At 43.2% G+C, this 24,618-nt stretch overlaps 1 protein-coding gene across 1 annotated transcript in view; it reads right to left on the reverse strand.

Moving 5' to 3' along the window:
* The window catches only part of KCNN3 (potassium calcium-activated channel subfamily N member 3), a 125,655-nt gene that overhangs the window by 30,751 nt on the left and 70,286 nt on the right, over positions 1–24,618 (reverse strand). Inside the window, exon 4 of the mRNA XM_089483658.1 lies at positions 15,869–16,010. Coding sequence (XP_089339784.1) covers positions 15,869–16,010 — 142 coding nt within the window. The remainder of the gene's footprint in view (positions 1–15,868; positions 16,011–24,618) is intronic.

The raw sequence follows: 24,618 nt of genomic DNA on the forward strand, positions 1-24,618 counted from the left end.
CATATCACCTCTTAACCTTCTCTTCTCCAGGCTAAACATCCCCAGCTTCCTAAGGAATTCTTCAGAGGGCATGGTTTCAAGATCCTTTACTCCTTTGGACATGCTCCAGTTTCTCAATGTCCTTTTTGAATTGTGGTGCTCAGAACTGGACATAGTATTCTAGGTGGTGCCTGACCAGAGCAGAATAGAGTGGCACTATTCCTTCTCCTGATCTAGACGCTATACCTCCATTGATGCAGCTTAAAATTCATTGGCCTTTTTAGATGCTGCATCACACTGTTGACTCATGTTCAACTTATGGTCTACTTGGACTTCTAGATCCCTTTCACGCGTATAAATCTCCTTAAGCCAAATGTCCCGCATCCTATATCTGTGCATTTCATTTTTCTGCCCTAAGTGCAGTACCCTACATTTCTCCGTGTTGAATTTCATTTTGTTAGCTTTGACCCAGCTTTCTAATCTAGTCAGGTCATATAAAAGTTTCTAATATCTATTACTCCTCCCTACGCAGATCAAGTAACATTTTGCACCAGACTGGGACACCCCAATAACCTCAGCTTTTTCAAAGCAAAATCTCTTCCCTGTAATTTCTTCCTGTGTTGATTCTTCAGCTGCACCATACCAATAACACAATTTTGGCAACTCCAAAACCAAGATTCTTATTAAAAGCAAACATTTCTAAGTCCTTAAGATTAGACAGGGAAATGGAGATGAAATTTTGAGAGCCACAGATGTTTGGGCAGGAGCCTCTGGGAGATAAAGGCTAATTCTTTTGCAGAAAGCCCTTGCGACCCTCCCTGTGGAAGGAGAATACAAGCATAACCTTGTTTAACAAAGGCTTTGACAGTCAAGTTCCTTTCTACAAGTCTTTTTACACTTGTCTGGTCCCTTTTCATCTCATCCTCTGTCTAGCTGGAAGTTCTTTTTAGCAGCACTGGCACAGGGGGAATGGAGAAGGAGAAGTGAAGAAACACAAACGTTCGGTGCCAAGTTGCACCAATACGTCTGCAGTAAATAATGCAAGAAAGCGTGCCCTGGGAAAGAATGGGATTCTTCTCTAGCCAATCTTACTGTAACCATATCAATCAATCATTCAATCCATCTTTATTTACAGTCAACAGACCCAGCGAGACGCGCTATAACTTAAAACCATATAAAATAGAAAGGTTACATAAAAGATACAAGTACAGTCAGCCCTTCGTTTTCACAGGGAATCTGTTCTGGAGCTGTGCTGGCCAAATGGCCGTAATAAAGTTGTTGTTGTTGTTGTTGTTGTTGTTGTTATTATTATTCTGGAGCCCCCCAAACCGGAAACTCGCAAATATTCAAGCCCCTTAGGCTTGAATGCGGGCACATGCCCCATTTTAACCCCTCTGTTTGCTCCTCACGAGTAAGTGAGGATTGAGGATCTGAAGTCTGTGAAAACAGAGGGGCAATTGTACTTTACATTGAAATCATAGAGTTGGAAGAAACACCAAGGGCCATCCAGTCCAACCCCCTTCTGCCATGCAGGAACTCACAATCAAAGCACCATCCAGCCTCTGTTAGAAACCTCCAAAGAAGGAGACTCCACCACCCTCCACTGTCAAAAAGCTCTGACTGTCACAGGAAGTTCTTTCTAATGTTGAGGCAGAATCTCTTTTCCTTTAGTTTGAATCCACTGCTTCTTGTCCTAATCTCTGGAGCAGCAGAAAACAAGCTTGCTCCATCCTCAATATGACATCCCTTCAAATATTTAAACAAGGCTACAGATCTTGGTTATATTGCCATTAGTGGTGTGTGCCAGCCTACAACTGGCAAGGTAAACAGCAGCTACCACCAGAATCTCTTATGGGGGATACCTGAACAACAAAACAGCTCCCAGACACACATGCAGTTGCAGACCATGCTGAAGAAGAACAGATCTCTAAGTCTGGCCAACAAAATGGAAATCATAAGAAAAGAGGTGAAAGAAAAAGTCATCCCTGGATGCATTTTGGAGGAAATTTTGACACAGTCTCTGGAACATTCAAAATGGTTTTGTCTACCTCACCTGGTTGTTTCAGTTCACATGCATATTGTTAGTTTCGGATTAAACGTTGGCTGAAACATGTTAAACTGTCTTTCTTCCTTAGAATGTTAGAATATACATATATGCCTTTTAGTTGCCTGTCAATAATACGATGCGGCAGCTAAAAGGGCCAATGTGATTTTAGGCAGGATCAATAGAATTATAGTGTCTAGATCAAGGGAAGTTATAGTGCCACTCTATTCTGCTCTGGTCAGGCCCCACCTGGAATATTGTGTCCAGTTCTGGGCCCCACGATTCAAAAAGGATGCTGAGAAGTTGGAGTGTGTACAGAGGAGGACGACTAAAATGGTGAAGAGTCTGGAAACCATGCCCTATGAGAAATTACTTAGGGAGCTGGGTATGTTTAGCTTGGAGAAGAGACGGTTAAGAGGTGATATGATAGCCCTGTTTAAATATTTGAAGGGATGTCATATTGAGGAGGGAGCAAGCTTGTCTTCTGCTGGTCCAGAGAATAAGACACAGAGCAATGGATGCAAGCTCCAGGAAAAGAGATTCCACCTCAATATTAGGAGGGACATCCTGACAGTAAAAGCTGTTCGACAGTGGAACACATTTCCTTGGAGAATGGTGGAGTCTCCTTCTTTGGAGGTCTTTAAACAGAGGCTGGATGGCCATCTGTCAAGGATGCTTTGAGTTACTGCATGGCAGGAGGTTGGACTGGATGGCCCTTGGGTATGATTCTATGACAACCCCCACAAATTTCACAGGGGTTCACAGGCAAGGAATGCTCAGAGGTGGTCTGATTGTTCCTTCCTCTGAAATATTGCCTACAGCACCGGGTATTAGTTGGCAGTCTCGCACCCAAGTACTAACCAGGACTGACTCTGCTTAGCTTCCATGATCCAATGGGATCTCACCCTTTTAGAATATTTAGCCCTTGTAGGGTCAGAACCTCTTTATCTTCTTTCCATGCTATTTCCGCCTATGATATCAGATTTTTGAACAGCTGTCATGCCCAGGAACACACCTATGTCATTACTTGAAGTTTACCTCTGCAGTACACAAAACATGCAAATGTACTTCATTTGCAAAATATGCTCAGGCCACAAACAGCAGCTTTTCTTTCTAGGGCACAGATTGCATAGGGATGTTACAGACGAGCCTGTTTTTGCAGAAGAAAAGAACTCCCCTTTGCTTAGCTTCTTCTGTTGGCTTCATCTGCTACATGCATCGTAGGCTATTAACATTGCTTTATTATTTTGCTGAACATCATCCTTTTGTTTTTATAATAACATATGCTGCCCTGAGGTCTCGTCTTGAGTGAACAAAATCTGCGCTTCCCTAAATAAATAAATTGGTCCCTCTGTTCTCAAGCATCCTGAGGGCTGTTCTACACAACAGCCCAATTCACCCAACATGGATAAACCACACTGTAGTGCAGGCCTGGGCAAAATGCAAATATGGCCCCTGAGGTGGTTTTTGTGCGGTTCTGGCCATTCCTTTTGCCTTGGAGGGTGGCAGAGTCTCCTTCTTTGGAGGTTTTTAAACAGAGGCTGGATGGCCATCTGTCACAGGGAGGGCTTTAATGGTGTCGTCCTGCATGGCAGAAAGGGGTTGAACTGGATGATTCTTGGGGTCCCTTCCAACTCTAGGATTCTATGTTCCAGAGGACAGAGAAAGCCTCCAGAGCAATTTTTGGGCATTGGAGAGGGTTGGAAGGCCCACAGTGGTCCCACAAGCCTCATGTTGGAGGTAGGCCGTTATCTGCCACACTTTTATGGAATTCCCTTTTGAATCCCCTTTTCATAGAATCAGAGTTGGAAGAGACCCCAAGGGCCATCCAGTCCAACCCCATTCTGCCATGCAGGAACTCTCAATCAAAGCATCCCCAACAGATGGTCATCCAACCTCTGCTTAAAGAACTCCAAGGAAGGAGATTCCACCACATTTTAAGGTAGTGTGTTCCACCTTCAAACAGCCCTTACTGTCAGAAAGTTCCTCCTAATGTTTTGGTGGAAACTCTTTTCCTGGAGCTAGCATCCATTATTCTGGGTTGTATTCTCTGGAGCAGCAGAAAACAAGCTTGCTCCCTCCTCAATATGATATTTTTTCAAGTATTTAAACAGAGCTATCATATCACCCCTTAACCTTCTCTTCTCCAGGCTAAACATCCCCAGCTCCCTAAGCTGTTACTCATAGGGGTTTATGGTTTCCTGACCCTTCATCATTTTAGTTGCCCTCCTTTGGACACGCTTCAGTTTTTCAACATCTTTTTTAAATTTTGGTGCCCAGAACTGGACACAATGTTCCAGGTGGGGGCTGACCAAAGCAGAATATAGTGGCACTATGACTTCCCTTAATCTAGACACTATACTTTTATTGATGCAGCCTAAAATCACATTGGTCTTTTTAGCTGCTGCATGACACTGTTGACTCATGTTGAACTTGTGGTCTACTTGGACTCCTAAGTCCAGTCTCCTTAAGCCAGGTGTCCCCCATCCTATATCTGTGCATTTCATTTTTTTCTACCTAAGTGCAGTATCTTAAATTTCTCCCTGTAGAAGTTCATTTTGTTAGTTTTGGCCCAGCTGCCTTGGAGTGTGTTGGACTCTCCTTCTTTGGAGGTCTTTGAACAGAGGTTGGAAAGACATCATTTGGACATGCATTAGCTGTGTATTCCTGCATGACCTTCCGCTGGACTACCAGTTGGACTACCTTCCGCTGCATGTCTCATCCAGTCCCTTTTAGCTCTATGAAGCCATCCAATTTTCTGGCCATCGTGTGTCAACAAGTTCCATAATTTAGATACTGTTTGACATACTTCCTTTCATCTGGCCTAAACGTCACATCCATTCAGCTCTCCAGTTTTGTGGGCAGAGGAAAAAGTCTCCCTATCTAAATGCTTAGCGTCATGCATCCTTTTACACACTTCTATGGAGTCTTCCTCATTCCTTTCCTCAATTTTTTTTTCCTAATCTAAACATCCTCAAACATTGTAAACTTTTGAAGACACACACACACAATTTTTAAAAAGCTTTCGCTGGTACAGAATAGAGAAAGGAAGAGGAGATGAGATTTCAAAGGTGCATAAAAATTAAAAATACCTTGGCTTTGACACAGTTCTCAGCATGGATGTTGCAGGAGGATAAAAGCATCACTTTAACCCAAAGTTCTGGCATTTATTTTATCTAACATGTTTTGACTCCCTCCTTCCTAACAGCATATTTCTAAGGCAGTTCTCACAAGAAAAAAAAACCCCACTTGACAACAGCACCCTGCCTTCAAAGCAAATAAATGGAACAGCTATGCTGCTACTCCTCAGAGGAACCAATAACTGAGAAATGCTAAAAAGGCAAAAAGGGAAACATTTGGGACCCAGAAAACTGAGACCATGTTGTACCTGGAGCCTAAAGTCATAAAATCGTCACTTAGAATCATAGAATCATAGAGTTGGAAGAGACCACAAGGGCCATCTAGTCCAACCCTCTGCCATGCAGGAAATCCAAATCAAAGCATCCCCGACAGATGGCCATCCAGCCTCTGTTTAAAGACCTCCAAAGAAGGAGACTCCACTACACTCCGAGGGAGTTTGTTCCACTGTCAAATAGTCCTTACTGTCAGGAAGTTCCTCCTAATGTTGAGATGGAATCTCTTTTCCTGGAGCTTGCATCCATTGCTCCAGGTCCTAGTCTCTGGAGCAGCAGAAAACAAGCTTGCTCCCACTTCAATATGACATCCCTTCAAATATTTAAACATGGCTATCGTATCACCTCTTAACCTTCTTTTCTCCAGGCTAAACATATCCAGCTCCCCTGGAATATTGTGTCCAGTTCTGGGCCCCACAATTCAAAAAGGACGTTGAGAAACTGGAGCCATGTGTCCAAAGGAGGGCGACCAAAATGGTAAAGGGCCTGGAAACCATGTCCTATGATGAATGACTTAGGGAGCTGGGGATGTTTAGCCTGGAGAAGAGAAGGTTAAGAGGTGATATGATAGCCCTGTTTAAATATTTGAAAGGATGTCACATTGAGGAGGGAGCAAGCTTGTTTTCTGCTGCTCCAGAAAATAGGACCTGGAACAATGGATGCAAGCTCCTGGAAAAGAGATTCCACCTCAACATGAGGAGGAACTTCCTGACAGTAAGGGCTGTTCGATAGTGGAATACAGTCAAGGGTAAAATTTATGGGCATATAGCAAAGGATCTAAAAGTCGAAGCAAAGCAAAACAATGTCAAAGAACTTATAAAATTCCAGCAGACATAACTCCTTGGGGTTATTCTTAAGGTTAGATGGATGAGAGAATAGAGGGGTCAGTGCTTCACATATTATAGCTTCTCATCAGGAGATGGTTCCTTCTTTTAAATAAGTTAAGATACAGTACTTGCACTGACTCATGGATAAATCGACTCAGTTTTTGGGTTCAATTTTTTGACCTAAATCTCTAGACTTATACATGAGTATATACAGTATTATCATTATGGAGAAACCAAAAGTTAACAAACATGAAGGGCAAAAGTACTTGGCAGATCACTTCCTTGCGGCGAAGGGCATTCAAGAGGCATGAAATGGCTCTGGCACAGTCTGACAGAAATAACCAGAGATGCCAAGTTCTGGATGCCACCCTGGATGCTAAATGGCAGCTCTTGGCATCCAGGAAAGCGATGTCTGGTTTGTGACTTGGATCAGCCAGGCCCTTCCAGGGGTGGCAGGAGGAAGGGAACCAGCTGTTCCGTCTCTCCTCTGACTTGGAAAGGGTCAGCGAGTGGCACATCGTGAGGCGGGCGACTGCCAGGGCCACTGCTCGGAGCAAAGGAACAGCCCTTAGCAAGCCAAGCTTTGACCCACTCAGCAGCCAAAGGTCGGCGTGCCACCCGTGGAGAATAACAGATGCCTGGTGAAATTTTTAAACATTCAGCAAAGCCTTTCCTTTGCGTATCTCCTCTTGATCAGGTTCGGCTCTGGGTGAAATGTGGCCCTTCAAGACTGTTTTGTGCCCCTCGACCCCTTCTGGGGCCATCAATTTTTCTGGCAAAATAAGCCCAAAGTGGCTCTCCCAGTGTGCAATTCACCTTTTAAATCGGTTGCAATAAAGCCCCTTGCCTTCGACTTTCCCTTGCTATTATTTCATATCAAAAACTATCCATTTTTCAAAATCAGAAAACAGACCTGTTTTGGAGGTTTGTTTTTGTTTTTGGTAGCCTATCTGCCATCCAGAGGATTCTGGGGCCGAAAACCAGCTCTGGATCTCCTGCAGTTGCCGTTCCTTCTCATGATAAAAGAAGCGCAACCTGACAAAGGGAACATTTTAACACTGCAGTTGAAAGAAACCATCAAAATGGCGAGGTTAATTGCAAATCCTTTTTGTTCCTCAAAAAGATCACCCTCGATTAGGGATGCAGCAGCAGGCTGTTAAAATACATTCTTTAATAGAAATGTTTTTTCATCCCTCCCTGCAAAAAACCCATAGATGGACAGCACTATCTTAAAAGGAGGCTTATGGCTGCATCTGCATTGCCAAAATAATGCAGTTTGATCCCATTTTAACAACCATGGCTCAATACTGTGGAATTTTGGAAATTGTACTTTGCTGAGGCATCAGATCTGGCAGTTAAAGTGGAGTCAAACTGAATTATTCGGCACTGTGGATGCAGCCTATGTCTTTCTTCCTTCTGACACAGAAAAGAAGGTCTTTTCCTATGCATGTTGTGATGCTAACTTAAATAGCATCTGCAGACTCTGACTAATATATCTGCAAGGTATGTAGTCACAAATCTGTCTTATTTTTAATTATCAGACTGTTTCCTGATAGTATATCTTTCCTCAAAGAGGTATTTCTTGGGGGGGGGGGGATTTGTTGTGGTTGTTGTTGCATGTCTCCAAGTCAGTTCTGACTTATGGTGAACCTCAAACGATCCTATCCTGGGATTTTTCTTGGCAAGATTTGTTCAGAGGAGGTTTTTCCATTGCCTTCAACAGAGACTGAGAGAGTGTGACATGCCCACCGTCACCCAGTGGGTTTCACGGTCGAACGGGGAATTGATCCCTGGTCTCTGGAGTCATAGTCTGACACTTAAACCGCTACGCCACACTGCCCACCCCCAAAGGGAGAATGTCTCTTCTAAAAAAATGGCCTGCATTTTGGGGTGGGTTTTAAAATCAGTTGACCAAACAGACCTAGAAGGCAAGATTGAAACATGGAGTGTTGCCTATGGGAAACCCAGCCACTGTGTCCCACTCACTTCAGCCTCTGCTCAACCATGGCTACTGAGCACATTCAGTTTGGAAAATCTCTTCTAGTTAGGATTCCTTTTTTCACAGGTAGATAGATAGATAGATAGATAGATAGATAGATAGATAGATAGATTATCTTGACAGACAGTAAGTACAGTGGGCCCTTGGTATCTGCTGGATCCAGTACCCCCCAGGGACACCAAAATCCGTGGATGTTCAAGTCTCATTGTATACAATAGCATTGTAAGATGGACGTTCTTTTACAAAACAGCAAAATCAAGGTTTGCTTTTTGGCATTTATATATATTTAAGATATTTTCAAACTGTGGATGCTTGAATCTGTGGATAAACAATCCACGGATATGGGCTGACTGTATTTCTGCAAACCAGGGTCTCCCTCAAGCCTGCTTATTTGCTTCCACTTTTGAGAACTGATGCTGCTGCTTTGGCTATATAACTAAATAGCACTCACTCCCTGAATGTTAGAAATACAAGGAATGGTTAAAAAAACAAAAAACAATCAGTAATGTATTTTTTTTTAAATTAGCAATCTGGTTTCACTCTGGTTAAAGTTATACTGCAATTTGGGGCTTAAACAAGGGTTTGTGTATGTGCACTTTCAAAGCACCCATCGTCTTATGGTGACCCCATGAGTTTCATAGGGTTTTCTTAGGCAAGAGATCCTCAGAAGTGATTTTGCAAGTTCTTTCTTCTGAAATACAGCCCACAGCAGCTGGAATTGGTTGGTGGTCTCCCATCCAGCCCAGGGTCATCCAGTGGGTTTCATGGTCAAGCTGGGAGTCAAACCCTAGTCTCCAGAGGGTTTGTATATATAAAAAATTAGGCCCTAAATGTAGTAGTGAAAGCTAGGTTTTCACCTGACACTGGAACGATAGCAATACTGACACCAGACAGAGTTCCGAGGGGAAAGAAGAGACAGTTAAGGGGTGATATGACAACCCTGTTTAAAAACTTAAAGGGATGTCATATTGAGGAAGGAGCAAGCTTTTTTTCTGCTGGTCCAGAAAACAGGACACAGAGCAATGGATGCAAACTGCAGGAAAAGAGATTCCAGCTCAACATTAGGAGGAACTTCCTGACAGTAAGGTCTATTTCACAGTGGAAGACATTGCCTTAAAGAGTAGTGGAGTCTCCCTCCTTAGAGGTCTTTAAACAGAGGCTGGATGGCCATCTGTCGGGGATGCTTTGATTGGGAGTTCCTGCATGGCATAATGGGGGTTGGACTGGATGGCCCTTGGGGTATCTTCCAACTCTAGGATTCTATGATTCTAAGTATTTTACAACTGGGGTACCAACGCAGAGAAGGTCCTCTCCTATGTTCTCTCATCCCTGACAGATAGAACAGAGAGAAGGACCCCTTCGGCATATCTCAGTTCTCAGGCAGGTATCTATACAGTATATACATTTGTCCCTCCAAATTTGAAGCTTTGACTTTTGATGATCTGATTATTATTTTGATTAATATGTTCTCTCTAGGAACCTCTAGAATTATCCAGAATTTCTGCCAGAAGTTGACCATAGAGTTGTGCTGGAGAACCTAGATGTTCCTAGAGAAAACACTTCTCTGGGCCTTTCTAGGTCCTCCAATAGGATTCTATGATCAACTTCTGGCAGAGAGAGAGTTGCACTGAAAGACCTGGAGATTCCTAGAGAGGTGTTCCCTTAGGTAAAAAGAATAGTGATTTTTTTTAATTTGCGGTTTCCCCACATTCACAGGGGTCCTTTGCCCCTAACCCCAGCGAACGTGGAGGGACCACTAAAGAGATACTCCTTTGAATATTGAGGCCACAGTGCGCCACATCTGGCCCACAGGCATCTAGTTCTGAACCTGTATGTAGCCCAAAAGCAAGCATGCTGAAAACTGGCAAGTTTCAAAAGGCCCTTTGTTGCTTTCAAGCTATTATCCGCAGCCTCCCACAGAGTGACCCAATGTGCGCCAGGCTGGCATTATTTGGTGCTTCTGATTTAATGAACCTCCTCCTCCTCCTCCTCCTTCGCTACAAGGAGATGAGAGATCCTAAGGCGGCAGTGGCAAAGCGCTTGTAAATCGAGTGGAAACTTCCACGTCTCAGATTGATGGGTCTGCAACAGTTCCCAAGAAAGAGAGACGGAACAGAAGGGAAGTTTCTAGGCAGCCCAGACATTTCCAAAGAAAGTACAGGGTATTTATGGAAGGAGAAGGAGAAAGAAGAAGAAGAAACGAGGGTGAGAATCAACAAGGAGCACGGCAAAGCTGCCACTGAGGCTGCCAGAGAGCGGGTCTCCATGGAGTCACTCGGCAAATGGTATTTTTAACACCGTGCCGGTGCCCTTCTTTGGCGGTGGGGGAGAGGAAGAGAAGGTTCTCGTGAAAGAAAGAAGAAGGGAAAAAAGAAAGAAAAGAAAGAAGGAGGCAGAAAGCTGGCTTTTTTTGTCAGAACAGTTCTTTTCTGCAGATCATAAGGATGTTCACGGGGAACCGGTGGCTTGAAGGGCCATACAGTGGAAGAAGCAACTGCTTCTCTGTGCAGAAAGACCCAAGTTCGATCCTTAGCATTTTCCCAGATAGAAAAGAGTAAGTTTCTGAAATACCGCATATACTCGACTGTAAGTCAACCTCATGTATAAGTCAAGGGCAAGTTTTGGGACCAAAATTATGGATTTTGCTATGACCCATGGAAAAGTCGAGGGTAAAACTTAAGGACGCATAGCAAAGGATGTAAAGGATGAAGCAAAGTAAAACAATGTCAAAGAACTTACAAAATTCCAGCAGTCTTAAGGCTGCTTGGATGAGAGAATCCAGAGGGTAAATGCTTCCAAGACAGATGATACTTTTGCTTTTCACCAGGGGATGGTTCCTTCTTATTAATAAGAGTTAAGATACAGTACCTACATTGACCTGTGCATAAGTTGATTCTGGTTTTTTTTGGGAGGGCAATTTTTGACCTAACTTTCTAGACTCATACATGAGTATATACAATAGCTTGTACCTCAGATGATCTTATCTCATCCACATGCGCAACAAACAAACAAACAAATGGCCACCTGCAAGCTGAGTCTGCACTTTATCTACTCTTGTTATAGGGTTTTGAAAGGAAGGTTCGTGTCCCAAAAGCCTTTCAAGGAGATGTAATTTCCAACTTATAGGTTATTTTGGGAGAGCAGATCTTCCTAGGGTGGAAGACAATTGGATGCTTCTCATTCTGGAAAGAAAGGTGAGACTTGAAAGTCTCGGAAGATATAAAATGACCCCAGAACACTTAAAAGCTGCCTCCCCAACTCAAGCAGGCTATTCTAAGGCAGCCCAACAATTTGATTCAGTGTGACACATGTTCCTATGTCCCCGTTTAAAATCAGCACCTTGTTCAGTACCAAGAGAACTAGAATCTTACTTTAACTTTAGGGGATAATGATAGCGGAGTGGAAGAGCCCATGCTTTGCAAGCAAAAGGCCCCACATTTGAGCTGCTGGCAAGACCCCGTGTAAAACACTGTACAACCAATGCCAGATTAAACATGGCTGGGCTTGTGGGGCCCATACTTGGCATATGGCATATGCATATAGGGGTTGTTGCTGCTGTTATGCACCTCCAAGTCAACTCCAACCTACTGCATTCCCCTCCTAGAGTTTTCTTGCAAAGATGTTTTCAGAGATGGTTTGTCACTGTCTTTCTCTGAGACTAAAAGAGTGTGAATACCCCAAAATCACCATGTAGGTTACCATCGCTGAGCAATGATTTGAGCACTAGTCCCTTGGAGTTGTGGTCCAACACTTAAACCACTGCACCCCATGGCTCTTTGATGCATCCTGCAGATGGATGTGACTGTATTCCCTGCAGGTAACCATTTAGTTTCTTTTTCAATATATCCAGAGAAGGGGACCCCCAGTGACTTTCTCGGCAATTGGTTCCTTTGTCCAGCATTTCTTACTTTCAAGAAGTTCCTTCTAATATTCAGGTGAAATCTACCCTCCTGCAACATAAAACTATTAGACCTGGTCCTGCCCCCTGGGGCAGCAAAGAACAAACCTACACCTTCCTCTCATTTCCATCCCTGAAATACAGGAAAGAGGTGTCTGCCTTTTTTCCATGTTTGCAGACTTTCCAAAGGCCCTCAGTTGGTTCCTCTGAAAACTGGGGATGCTGGACTCGACAAACCTTGATCCGATGCAACAAAGGGTCATTTTTCACTATTGGCTGTGCCAGCTAGGGCTTCTGGGACTCGCAGTCCTAAAACCTCTGGAAGACCTCATAAATGGGGAAGGACCATAGTACATGCTTTGCATGCAAGGAAAAACACGTTCAGCCTCTGACAGCTCTATTTTTTCAAAGTCAAATTGGAAACTGCAGAATCCTGGGAGTCTCACGGGACGTCTGTGGAATCAATCTGGCAAGGAAATCTCTCCCCAGTTGCAAAGCTTCAGCAACATTTGGCAAGCGTGCGTGTTGGTATCTGCGGCAGATTTCCTCCGGGGGCAGCCCAATCGCGCCCATTAATTAAGAAAAAGATAAACAAGCCAATGATGGAAAGAGGAGGGGGGAGATATGGTTTGGATTAATGGCGTGGGCGGAGGGGAGGCAGCGACGCTTCCCAGCTGGGTCCTACAAACCAGGGGACATCTGGAACAGCTCTGCAGGGATTGAAACCAGAGTAAAAAGTGCTCCATTTGGAACGTTAGAAGAGTCCAGTTGGACGAGACCAAAGATCCGCCCGACATCCTGTTTCCCACAATCGGCTGCCAGCTGTTTCTGCAACAGCTGATGCCAGGCCACCAGGGTAAGAGCCCTCTTCTTATGAGTCTGGCATTCAGATACTGGGTGCCTATAGGCACAGAGAAAACATTCAGGGTAGCTGTGTTGGCCATTGAACAAATGCAAACAAAAATCCATCAGTGATGCCTTTATTGGCCAACCAAAATGCACAATATACTTGCACGCTTTCAAAGCTCCATGGGCTTCATCATCAGGCAAGATGTTACAAACCAAACAGGAGAAGGGGAAAAAACCAATTGGAGATGTTAGTCAAATGTCTGCATGTTGTTTCAGTCTTTAGTAAAGGAGGATATATTTGGTGCAGGCAGGCTTCTCCTCCTCCTTCTGGTGATGCTTCAATAGGGAGATTTGCAAAGACCAGGTAATTTAAAGTCCACTTGCATCTCAACAGGGACCCCTCTTTTGCAGTCCAGTATGTCTCCATTCCAGTGAGGTCCCAGGCCTCTTTGTAGGCAGAGAACTATTGGACTGCAGTGTTTAACTCCATGTTTGGTGACCCCCTAACTTGGGGGAGACTGTGTGAGAAAGGTAAACTGCTTCACACCAGCTAGTCATCTCCCTGCCCCAAAACTAAAACATCCCACACTTTTAAATGTTTTCCCTCATAAGAAAAGTGTCCCAAAATTTGCCCCTTTCTGTACTATATCCATTGCCATTCTCTGCACTGTTTAATGTAGAAAGGCCAAAAACAGCATACGGGAAGCAAAATGCAAATGCACCATAAATCCTTGTTTTTTAATAATTTTAAAAAATGGATAGATGGGACAATGATTGACTCTCATGTGTCTACAACAATAACAGAGTGTTCAGGAAAGACATTTGACCAAGAAAGAAAATTGGGTTCATCCACAGTACCTAAAGACCTTTTTCCAATAATATCCTGAGCAAAACAGAGCTCTAGGCCTGTTACAGACTGCCAAAATAAAGCTGCTTCGGGTCTCTTTGGAAGTATGCTATTTAAACGATGCATGCATCCTAAGAGTCCAGAGGTCGCACCAAAGCCACACTCCATTCCTAAGGACTAGAGTGCAGCTTTGGTGCAGCTTCCGGATTCTTAGGACCCATGCATCATTTAAACAGCATACCTCCAAAGAGACCCGAAGCAGCTTTATTTTGGCAGTCTGTAACAGGTAGGTTAGATGGGTTTTTCCCCTTCAAAAAAAGAACTATGCAGACTCCTGGAGGAGAAGAGATCTCTCAGTAGGTTTTGGCCTTCATTTTAATGCAGCCTCAGGCCAACTAAACCCAGCAGGCCACAATTTGCCAAATGACATAAATAGATATGATATGATTGATTATCATTTTAGATATGAGATATCACAGGCGGCTGACTTAAGTCATGCTCCTGGTTAGCATGGTCCAACTTACAGAGGTTTGTACTACCGCCATGCATTTTCCCATAAAGGTGCCAAATTTGACACCACTTCTGGGCAAATCCACAGCAATGATTTTCAGATATGGGGACATGCTCACTGGGATATCCTCTCATTTGTCCTAAAACAATTGTAAGTATTAGTAGTAGTTGTTGTTGGGTGCCCTCAAGTTGTTTCCAACCCTGAGGTGAACAATAAAAAGAAACAGGATTTATTTCAGGAGAGGTGAGCTGCCAACTGAAGGTTCTAGATGTTTGGGTTCAGTGTACAGTAACCAGGTTGTGGCTGGTGGCTTCTATGTCACTGGTACAGTGAATTTGCTCTGGATTTCAGCCCCTTGGCCATTTCCCCACCATACATAGAAAACATAGCTCTTTTCCAGTACTGGATTCCTGCGTAACAGCTTTTAGGCATGCAAAGCAGAGCTGACTTTTATGCACATCTTCTCAGAAAGGAGCCACTGTGCAATAGCCTTCAGACATGCAAAACTGACCTCCGTTCCAGATATATCCACCAAGGCCTGAGCCCCTGTGCAACAGCTTTGTGCAAAGCAGACCTCAATTTTACACCATGTCTTCTTAGGAGTAAGCCTCAGTGCACCAGCTAGCAGGGCCATCCATACACTACATCTCTGTTTTATTCAACTCTGTATACACAGTTTCACTTTAGCAACCATTCCATGCCACTGAGATACACATGTGTATGTTGGCAGAGAGAATTCAGTCAATAAGATTGCGGAATAGGACACACAGAGAGAGACACACCACCACTTAAAGCTTTGGAGGTTATTTTTTAGAAGTAACGTGTTGGTATTTAGCTGTTACTTTTGTCACATGTTCAGTGTTGCCAATTTCCAGGGAATTCCCCAGAATTAATTTCTTTCTGGGGATTTTGGCTGAATAATAATAATAATAATAAATATTGGGAAATTCTGGGGATTTTGGTAAAACATTCCGGGGAATATCTTTGAGGCTTGTTGGCAACACTGTACCTATTACTATAACGATGGGTTCAATTGTATTATTAATCCATTGCTACTTCTGCTTCTTTGTTTTTACAGAAAAGAAATACACTTTAAAACAAAACATTGAACAAAAATGGTCAATGTGGTGGCATCTCCTTTTTTGGAGGTCTTTAAGCAGAGGCTGGATGGCCATCTGTTGAGGATACTTTGATTGTGAGTTCCTGCATGGCAGAATGGGGTTGGACTGGATGGCCCTTGGGCTCTCTTCCAACTCTATGAATCTATGAAATGAGTCAGTTTCTCCCCAAATGACTTTCTGAAATCCAACAAGTAAACATGACTTGAACAACAAAAAAGGTAAGGACAACCGACAGGTTTACAAAAATACCATCACAGTCCCCTTGCTATCCCTTCTCAAAACAACCAGTCAGAGATCATGCTGCTAGTTCAAATGAACTATTTCCATATCAATGAATGCTGTTTTCAATTCTGCCTTAGGATGTAACGCAAGGGTCTTACCATGATGCCCGTGAGCAGACAGACGCCTTTGCCGCAGTATGTGTTCGGGACCATGTCACCGTAGCCAATGGAGAGGAAGGTGATGGAGATGAGCCACATGGCACCCAAGAAGTTGCTGGTAACGTCTTGCTGGTCGTGATACCTACCAGGGAAATAGAGGGTGACTGTGATGAAACTGAACAGGCATGGTTAGGACCTACCCTAGTGGTATCCAAAGTGTTTCCATAAAGCAGCTTCAACTTTTGCAATGGCAAAGCTAGGGAAGTTGCTTTTGAAAAGGAAGTTACTACATTGCTGGGGGCAACTAGAGGTTATCATGAAAGAAAGGTGGTCCACCTGCAAGGTGCTAAATCTAATTCAAAAAATAGGTTCAGCACCTTAAAAAAACGGAACAAAACAGAGTAAATTCACTGTGCAACTGAAACAGACTAAATCTGCCCCAAATGGTGTCTGTGCCCAGATGTGCCAGTGTGGCCTGTGTAGAGGCACCGGATGAAAACTGACCTTCATCCCAATGAAATAATCAGCTTCTGGTGTGATGGTGCAGTCTAAACTACGGACATCCATTAAGACAGCTCCCTGAAGCAAATGGTAAAAGGCAGTCCCCCAGTGTCTGAGAAGAGAAGGTTAAGAGGTGATATGATAGCCCTGTTTAAATACTTGAAGGGATGTCATATTGAGGATGGAGAAGCTTGTTTTCTGCTGCTCCAGAGACTAGAAGACGGAACAATGGATGCAAGCTGCAGGAAAAGAGATTCCAGCTCAACATTAGGACGAAGTTCCTGACAGTAAGGGCTGTTTGGCAGTGGAAGACACTCTTTTGGAGTTTGGTGGAGTCTCCTTCTTTGGAGGTCTTTAAACGGAGGCTGGATTGCCTTATGTTGGGGATGCTTTGACTGAGAGTTCCTGCATGGCAGAATGGGGTTGGACTGGATGGCCCTTGTGGTCTCTTTCAACTCTAGGATTCTATGAGTGTCGACCCTCACAAAATCTGCTCTAGCAATTTTTATCAACCATTGAAACGGGTCTTTTGCAAAGCTGCTGGATCTTAACTGCTTGATCAGGGCCCAGCCAGCTGGAAATAGGTCACCAAGAGGGATAATTCACAACAATATCTCATTGGCAGTAAAATCCATTCCCATACCCTCCTCCAGTTTTAGAAATATACCAATGATGCCCTGATCCTGCAAACTCTGATTCCATCAGTCCACTGAGCATTACTAACTGTTGGCAAGGAAAAAAGTTGGGGGTGTTTAGTTACAAAATACACTCAGGAGAAGCAGGCGGTGTGCTTGGAACTCAGATCCCGGGAAGAGGCTTGTGGTAGGTCTATGGATCAATCCCAGCCCCATAACTGGCCCATCCCCATTTGCCCTTACTCTCATCCATTGCTGAAAAAGACCCTCCAAGGGTACAGGCCAGCTTCCATCATCAGTATATCATAATCTATTATTTATTATTATTATATGATATATCATCATCATTATTATTAATGTGACACAAAGAGCATTCGGTGGGTGGAGTTTTTATCTATTTTTATTTTTCATTTATCTGATTTTATCTTTTTTAAAAAATGATTATTTATATGATTTTATCTTCTTTTTTACCGTGTTTCAATTGTGTACCACAGTCGGTCTTCCTTATCTACGGATTTCTTATCCACAGATTCAAGTATCCACAGATTGAAAATATTCAAAAAAATTATAAATTCCAAATAGCAAACCTTTGATTTTGCATTTTATATAAGGGACACATTTTGCTCTGCCATTGTATTTAATGGGACTTGAGCATCCACGGATTTTGTTATCCATGGAGGATCCTCAGCAGATAACAACAACCCACTATACATTGTTTTAAGCTTGTGTTTTTAAGTGAATTGTTGAATTGCTTATTAACTTTTGTAGGAACAAGTTTTAAAATAGTATTCTGTTTTTATACATACATGCATACATAAACATATACATGTCTACTTGATGAGCACCAAGTCTTTTCGTAAGCCTCTATGGGTCCTGTACAAGGAGAAAAGTGGGATATAAATTGAATAAATTTACTATTGGCTCCATATAGACAGGGCAAAATAAAGCTGCTTCAGGTCACATTGGAGGTATACTGTTTAAATGATGCATGCGCCCTAAGTGTCCGGAAGCCACGTCAAAGCCACAATCCAGTCCTAAGGACTGGAGCACAGCTTTGGCACGGCTTCCGGACTCTTAGGATGCATGCATCATTTAAACAGTATACCTCCAAAATGACCCGAAGCAGCTTTATTTTGGCAGTCTGTATGGGGCCTATTATTTACTTACTTGATTGATTGATTGATTGATATGCTGCCTTTCTCCCAAAGTGGGACCCAAAGTGGCCTCCAAAACCAGCAAATTGAAAACGTTTACAATAAAAATGTTAACACAATTACAAGTCCCAGCATTAAACACTAAAACATTTAAAATTTAAACACTATAAAAAAATTAAAAGACATACAAAACAAATAAAAAACACAAATAATAATAATAAATTTTAGTAATAATAATAATAGGTGGGATTATTATTATTATTATTCCACCTTTTATCCACCATAAGGCAACTCACAAATTTAAAACAAATACAGACTAAACTACATACAAAAATGTTAGCAAATTACACCGGACCCTGTCAGACCAGGGTTCAAATCCCTACTCAGCCCTGGAAATCCACTGGATGACTTTGAGCAAGTCACACTCTCTCAGCCTCAGAGGAAGCAATGGCCAACCTCCTCCAAATATTCCCCCCCCATAAAAACCCTAAGAGAGGGTTGCCATGAGTTGGTATCCACTTGAAGACCCATAACAACAGTAACAACCCTACTAGCCTGGATGTCCGCATCCACCAACATTTGGATGGCCATAAGGGCCCAACCTTCGTATTAACATATGCTGCTTTGTGTCCTTCTGCCTGCAAACAGGGAGGGAGGAAGAGGTGCAGCCAGAACAATAGTTTAGACTAGTAGGGAACAGAGATCCTTTTAAAATGCTCCTTCTTTTGAGCCTCAAAGCAATTCTCTTTGACTTCTGTAGCCCACCCACTCCATTTATTCTCAGTCTACTGTGTGGGATCCAGTTGTTTTTGAAATACATCCCCAGCTGGCATCTAGAAGCAGTAGAGGAACATGCCAATGGTGGATATGACACACCAGCTCCCCACATTTCTGATCTCCAGACTCTCTGTCGACCAGTTTTACCATTACAGTTAGTAGTCCTGAAAGAATAGGACTGTGTCCTTCTCTTCTCTCTCTGACCAAATCTCTTCTAACTTTATCCTCTTTTTATGTTGGCATCACCCACTTTAGGCTGGGCCATAACTCAGTTGTCTGTCCCATCCCAGCAGATGAAGACCTGAAATGATTTTTGCCATGATGCAAATTTCTATGTCACTCCAAACCTATTTGCCTATTTGAAGAAGAGCCCTGCATAATTCAAAAACTGACATACCACTCTTTTTAACTATATTACAGTAGGTCCTTGTTATCCGCTGGCATTTGGTTCCAGGAAAACAAAAATCCATGGATGCCCAAGTCCCATTAAATGCAATGGCACAGTAAAATGATGCCTCTTATATAAAATATCAAGGTTTGTTATTTGGAATTTATACCTTTTTAAATATATTTTCAAGCCGTGGATGATTGAATCCGTGGATAAATTTTTTTAAACTTAGCTTTAACAATTTTAAGTACTTAATTTTTAATTAATTTTAATTAGTTTTTTTATATTATGTTGTTTTATTTTGACATTTTTTAGGGTAGGGAGGGAGGTGGGGAGAAAGGGATTGTGCTGAATTTTAAATGTATAATGTATTTTATTGTTATTTTTGCCCTTTTTCTCTAACCTGCCTCAATCCACGAGGAGAGGCAGGATATAAATAAAAATTATTATTATTATTATTATTATTATTATTATTATTATTATTATTATTGGGGGTCAACTGTATTATCATTATAACTTGTAAACCTTGAGTCTCAATCTTGCGAAGAAGGCAGGGTTCACAATAAGAATAAGAATACCTCTAAAAAACAAGAACAAACAACATCAAAAGTCCAGGACTGAACCTGTACTAAAAGGCTCTTATCTGCATTCTTAATTTGCCATATTCTTACATCTTTATACATTAAATGAGGGGCAATTGGATCGAATTGTATAGATGAGCTTGTGCTTGCCTCCGCTGCCCCATGCGTTGTGGAAATCAGAACGCGCAGGGTGCCATGTATCAAATGAGCATCGGAAGAGTTTGTTCTATCTCTGTATGCACCTTCATCATATTTCACTTTTATGCTCCTATATTTCATTAACGTCCAGGATATGTGGGTGATTAAATTGTGATTGTGTGTGTTTGTTTTCTTTTTAAGGCAGGATGAATACACCTAAACCCCATAATTCAGAAAAGGATAAGTGGAAATATCTGAGCCAATGCATCAAGAAAGAACATTAAAAAGAAAAACAAATCAAAATAAACCACCCTTGGTTCTGATGTGAAGTAGAAGGCTTTCATTGCCGGCATCCATAGTTTGTTGTGGGGTTTTTGGGCTATGAGGCCATGTTGTAGAAGAGTTTATTCCTGATGTTTCACCAGCATCTGTGGCTGGCATCTTCAGAGAATGCTGGCATGGGAGAGAGTGGGTATGTATACACACACACACACACACACACACACACACACACATATATATATATACACACACACACACACACACATATACACACACACATACTGTGGCCTGTTACAGACTGCCAAAATAAAGCTGCTTCGGGTCTCTTTGGAGGTATGCTCTTTAAATGATGCATGGGTCCTAAGAGTCCGGAGGTCGTGCCAAAGCCACACTCCATTCCTAAGCACTGGAGTGCAGCTTTGGTGCAGCTTCCGGATTCTTAGGATGCATGCATCATTTAAACAGCATACCCCCAAAGAGACCCAAAGCAGCTTTATTTTGGCGGTCTGTAACAGGCCTGTGTTTAACATGGAAATCACTCCTCCCTACCCAGAGTCACACAGTATATATATACTCCACTCACTTCCATGCCAGCATTCTCTGACGATGCCAGCCGCAGATGCTGGTGAAATGTCAGGAATAAACTCTTCTAGAACGCGGCCACATAGCCTGAAAAACCAACCAAAAATTACCCTTGGTTCTTTTTAAAGATCAGGTGGAAAGGCTGACAGAAAAGGAAGGAACGGGAGGATATCTGGGATCCAGTTGGCAACAGCTGCACCTTCTTTCCTCCAAAACCAAACAAGATCCATCTGACGTTGGATGTGGGCAGCTTGAAGGCAAGTCTCTGCTCTCCAGCTTAACATTGCAAGGCTTTTAGTAGCCCTGGGCTATTGAAAGAAAGGCACACTGGTAAATTTTCATCCATGATTTAAAATAGGGTCTAGACAACTACCAGGGACTAGAGGTATGCCTTTTCATCACTTCTGGTGTTGGAAGTGGCTTTAAAAAAAGGCTTGGAGGCGACTGACTCCAAATTACCAATAATTCCTTCTGGACACTAGCCACTTTAGGTCAATTTTATTCAGGATTGGTGGCTCTGGGCTGCTTATGACTTTCAGGCTTCAATGTCCTGGCTCCCTTTCACACTACACAACTGTAGTACTATGAGTCTACCTTAACCGCCATGGTTTCATCCTATGATATCCTGGGATTTGCAGTTTGCTGTTAGGTTTCTGACTTACTGCAACCCTATCGTGGGATCTTCTTGTGCACAATTTGTTCAGCGGAGGATTGCCCTGGCCTTCCTCTGAGGCTGAGAGAGTGTGGCAGTTTAGGGAAGGCTCTTTCCAATTCTCCACCAAAGAGCGCTAATGCCTCCCCAAGCCACAAACTCCAGAATTGCACAGGATGCAGCCGTGGCAACTGAAGTGGGATCATAATGCTATAACTGTGCAGTGTGAAAGGGCCCTCAGTTTAATAGGAAGTGGTAAATGCATATAGAAGTGGCCAAAAAAACAGTGTTGCGCATGCTTCTAGAAAGTGGGTTCCTAGGCTAGTGTATATTTTCCTCCTTATCAGATTTTTTGAAGTGTGGGGAGTGAACCTCCTGTTGACCAAAGCTACTATAAGGGCTAAGGCAGTGATTATCTAGGAATGCTCTCTCCAAAGAAGAAAAGAGGATTGCAGATCATTTGGCTCTTGTTTCCTGGGACTGTGTGTGTGTATGTGTCAGAGAGAAGGAGCAAGCACTAAATTTTCAAACTAGGAGATGGAAAACAACTCCCAGAACAGCAGTGAGAAAATCCACATTTCCTTTGCTGTGTGGGTGAGGGACGGGGAAGAAAAGTGACAATCTTTGATACTGATGATGGGCTTAATAATGCTTCCACAATACTCAGTGAGGGAACTCTAGCCAGCCTGGTAGCATTGCCTGTTTCTCTGACTGTACAAGGCAGACTGTGGTTCCTTAGCACTTTGCGCAAGTTCAGGGGAAGCCTCATCTAGCAATCCCAAAGCACCTGTTTAAACAGCCAAACCAGCCAATAATAATAATAATAATAATAATAATAATAATAATAATAATACTTTATTTATATAGCGCTGTAGATTTACACACAATTAACGATGGCTTCCCTTGTCTAAGCTTCATCTTCGCTTAACACACTCTCCTGCACCCACCAGCCCTACAGATCCAGATGTGAGTCTCTGGATGCACATGGCCAGGATGGAGAATTTAAAACGCAGCAGGTGGCACTCTCGAGCTGAGTGCCCGTAAAGTTCCTTTTGATTCAGCACCCCTGTGTGCCATCTGGCTCAGAGTATCTGGGAAACAAGAAAGCACTGGTCCACTTTGTCCCATCTGAAATCCAGAGTCATCTTCTGGGTTCTAGAACCAGATTGTGCAAGAATACTTTTTAGAGAGGTCCTGGGTTCATATCTACTCCGAAAGACAGTTCTGTGGGGGCTTGAAGTTTTCCTTTCCCCTAAAGAGAAGCATGAATGGATCAGGTGTGACTAGGTGGAAATGCACTCTCCATGTCCTGAGAAGTGCCAGGGACAAGACAAGACTGTGTACCTTGTTAGAATCATAGAATCACAGAGTTGGAAGGGATCCCAAGGGCCATCCAGCTCAACCCCCTGCCATGCAGGAAGAAACAGTCAAAGCAACCCCTGTGACAGATGGCCATCCAGCCTCTGTTTAAAAGCTTCCAAAGGAGAGGCCTCCACACTCCAAGGGAGTATCTTCCACTGTTGAACAGCTCTTACTGTCAAGAAGTGCCTCCAAATGTTTAAATGGAATCTCTTTTCCAGTAGCATACTTCCATAGTTCTGGGTCCTATTCTCTAGAGCAGCAGAAAACAATCTTGCTCCCTCCTCAATATGACATCCCTTCAAATATTTAAACAGGGCTATCATATCACCCCTTAACCTTCTCTTCTCCAGGCTAAACATCTCCAGCTCCCTAAGTCTCTCCTCATAGGACCTGGTTTCCAGATCCATCACCATTTCTGGACACGCTCTAGTTTCTCAACATCCTTTTTGAATCATGGTGCCCAGAACGCTACATGCGCTCACCCCATTCCCATTAGCACACCTGCAGTATTTTGAATATGTTGTGAATTTCACTGCTGCTGCATGCAATGGGGGGGGGGGGGACAAAAGGGGATAGAACCATCCTTTTATTTCAGCATACCCTGGCTCCCACGTAAGTCATGTAAATCCAGCAGACAAGACGATTCACGAAAGGAGAATCCTCCTTAACCCACCCACCTTCTGCCTATTTTCCTCCCAGCTGTACTGCAATCAGGGTTGCTAAAGTGAAAACTGCAAAGGACTCTACCTTTAATGGTTGGGTAGAAAGGGGGAATGTCGGCAGGTGTTGCTTTTTCTCTGGTGGCATGACAAGAAACACGTGCTGAAATGTCTTCTTCTCTGCAACTGTCAAAGATACCCAAGAGCCCCCTCCAATTTTCACGTTGGCAATCCTAGTTGCAAGATTGGCCATCAAGGGAAAACAAGCTCTGAAGATGATGTGCAGAAGCCTATTGCTTCACCATGGAAAAAATGATTTCCTCCCTGCTCTCCATCCCCTTTCCACAACAGACACACGCACAGCATTGGGAAGTAAGGTGGGACAGGAACCATTTGTCAGGAGCGGATGATCAGCCAGGCAGAGAGTGCATGTGCCAAGGGTCCAAATGGTTTCACAGAACAGAAGGAGCACTTTGGAGAGAGCTGGCTCCCAACCCAACTCCCCCAGGAGCCAAAAGGATGGAGCAGAAGGCCTCTTGTACCAAATGCAATTTTCCTCTTCCAGGACAATAACAAAGGAAGAGACATGTCGGATCTGACCAAAGCCCTCTCCAGCCCCACATTCTTTTCATGTAGTGTCCCATTAGCTGCCAGTGGGATACCAGTACAACAGCATCCTCCAACTCAGGTTACAGCAACTCATACACAGAGACTTAATGACTCCAGTTCTGGAGGTGACCTAGAGCCATCCTGACCAGTAGCCATGGATGGCCCCAATCACCACTAGTATGGCCAGCTCTCTTTTAAAGCCATTCAAGTTGGCAGCTCTTGCTGCCTATTGTAGCAGTGAGTTCCACAGTCCCAGTATGCACTGGGTAAAGAAGTACTTATTTCATTTATTTATACAGTATCAAATGAGCTGGAGTTTGGTTCCAGGACCCCCTGAGGATAGCAAAATCTGGGGATGCTCAAATCCCATTAGATACAATGGCAGAGTAAAATGGTATTCCTCATGTAAAATGGCAAAATCAGTGTTTAG

The sequence above is a fragment of the Sceloporus occidentalis genome, unplaced genomic scaffold (genome assembly GCF_023333645.1).
Source record: "Sceloporus occidentalis isolate IW3139 unplaced genomic scaffold, rSceOcc1.0.p SCAF_20, whole genome shotgun sequence".
Classification (NCBI taxonomy): Eukaryota; Metazoa; Chordata; class Lepidosauria; order Squamata; family Phrynosomatidae; genus Sceloporus; species Sceloporus occidentalis.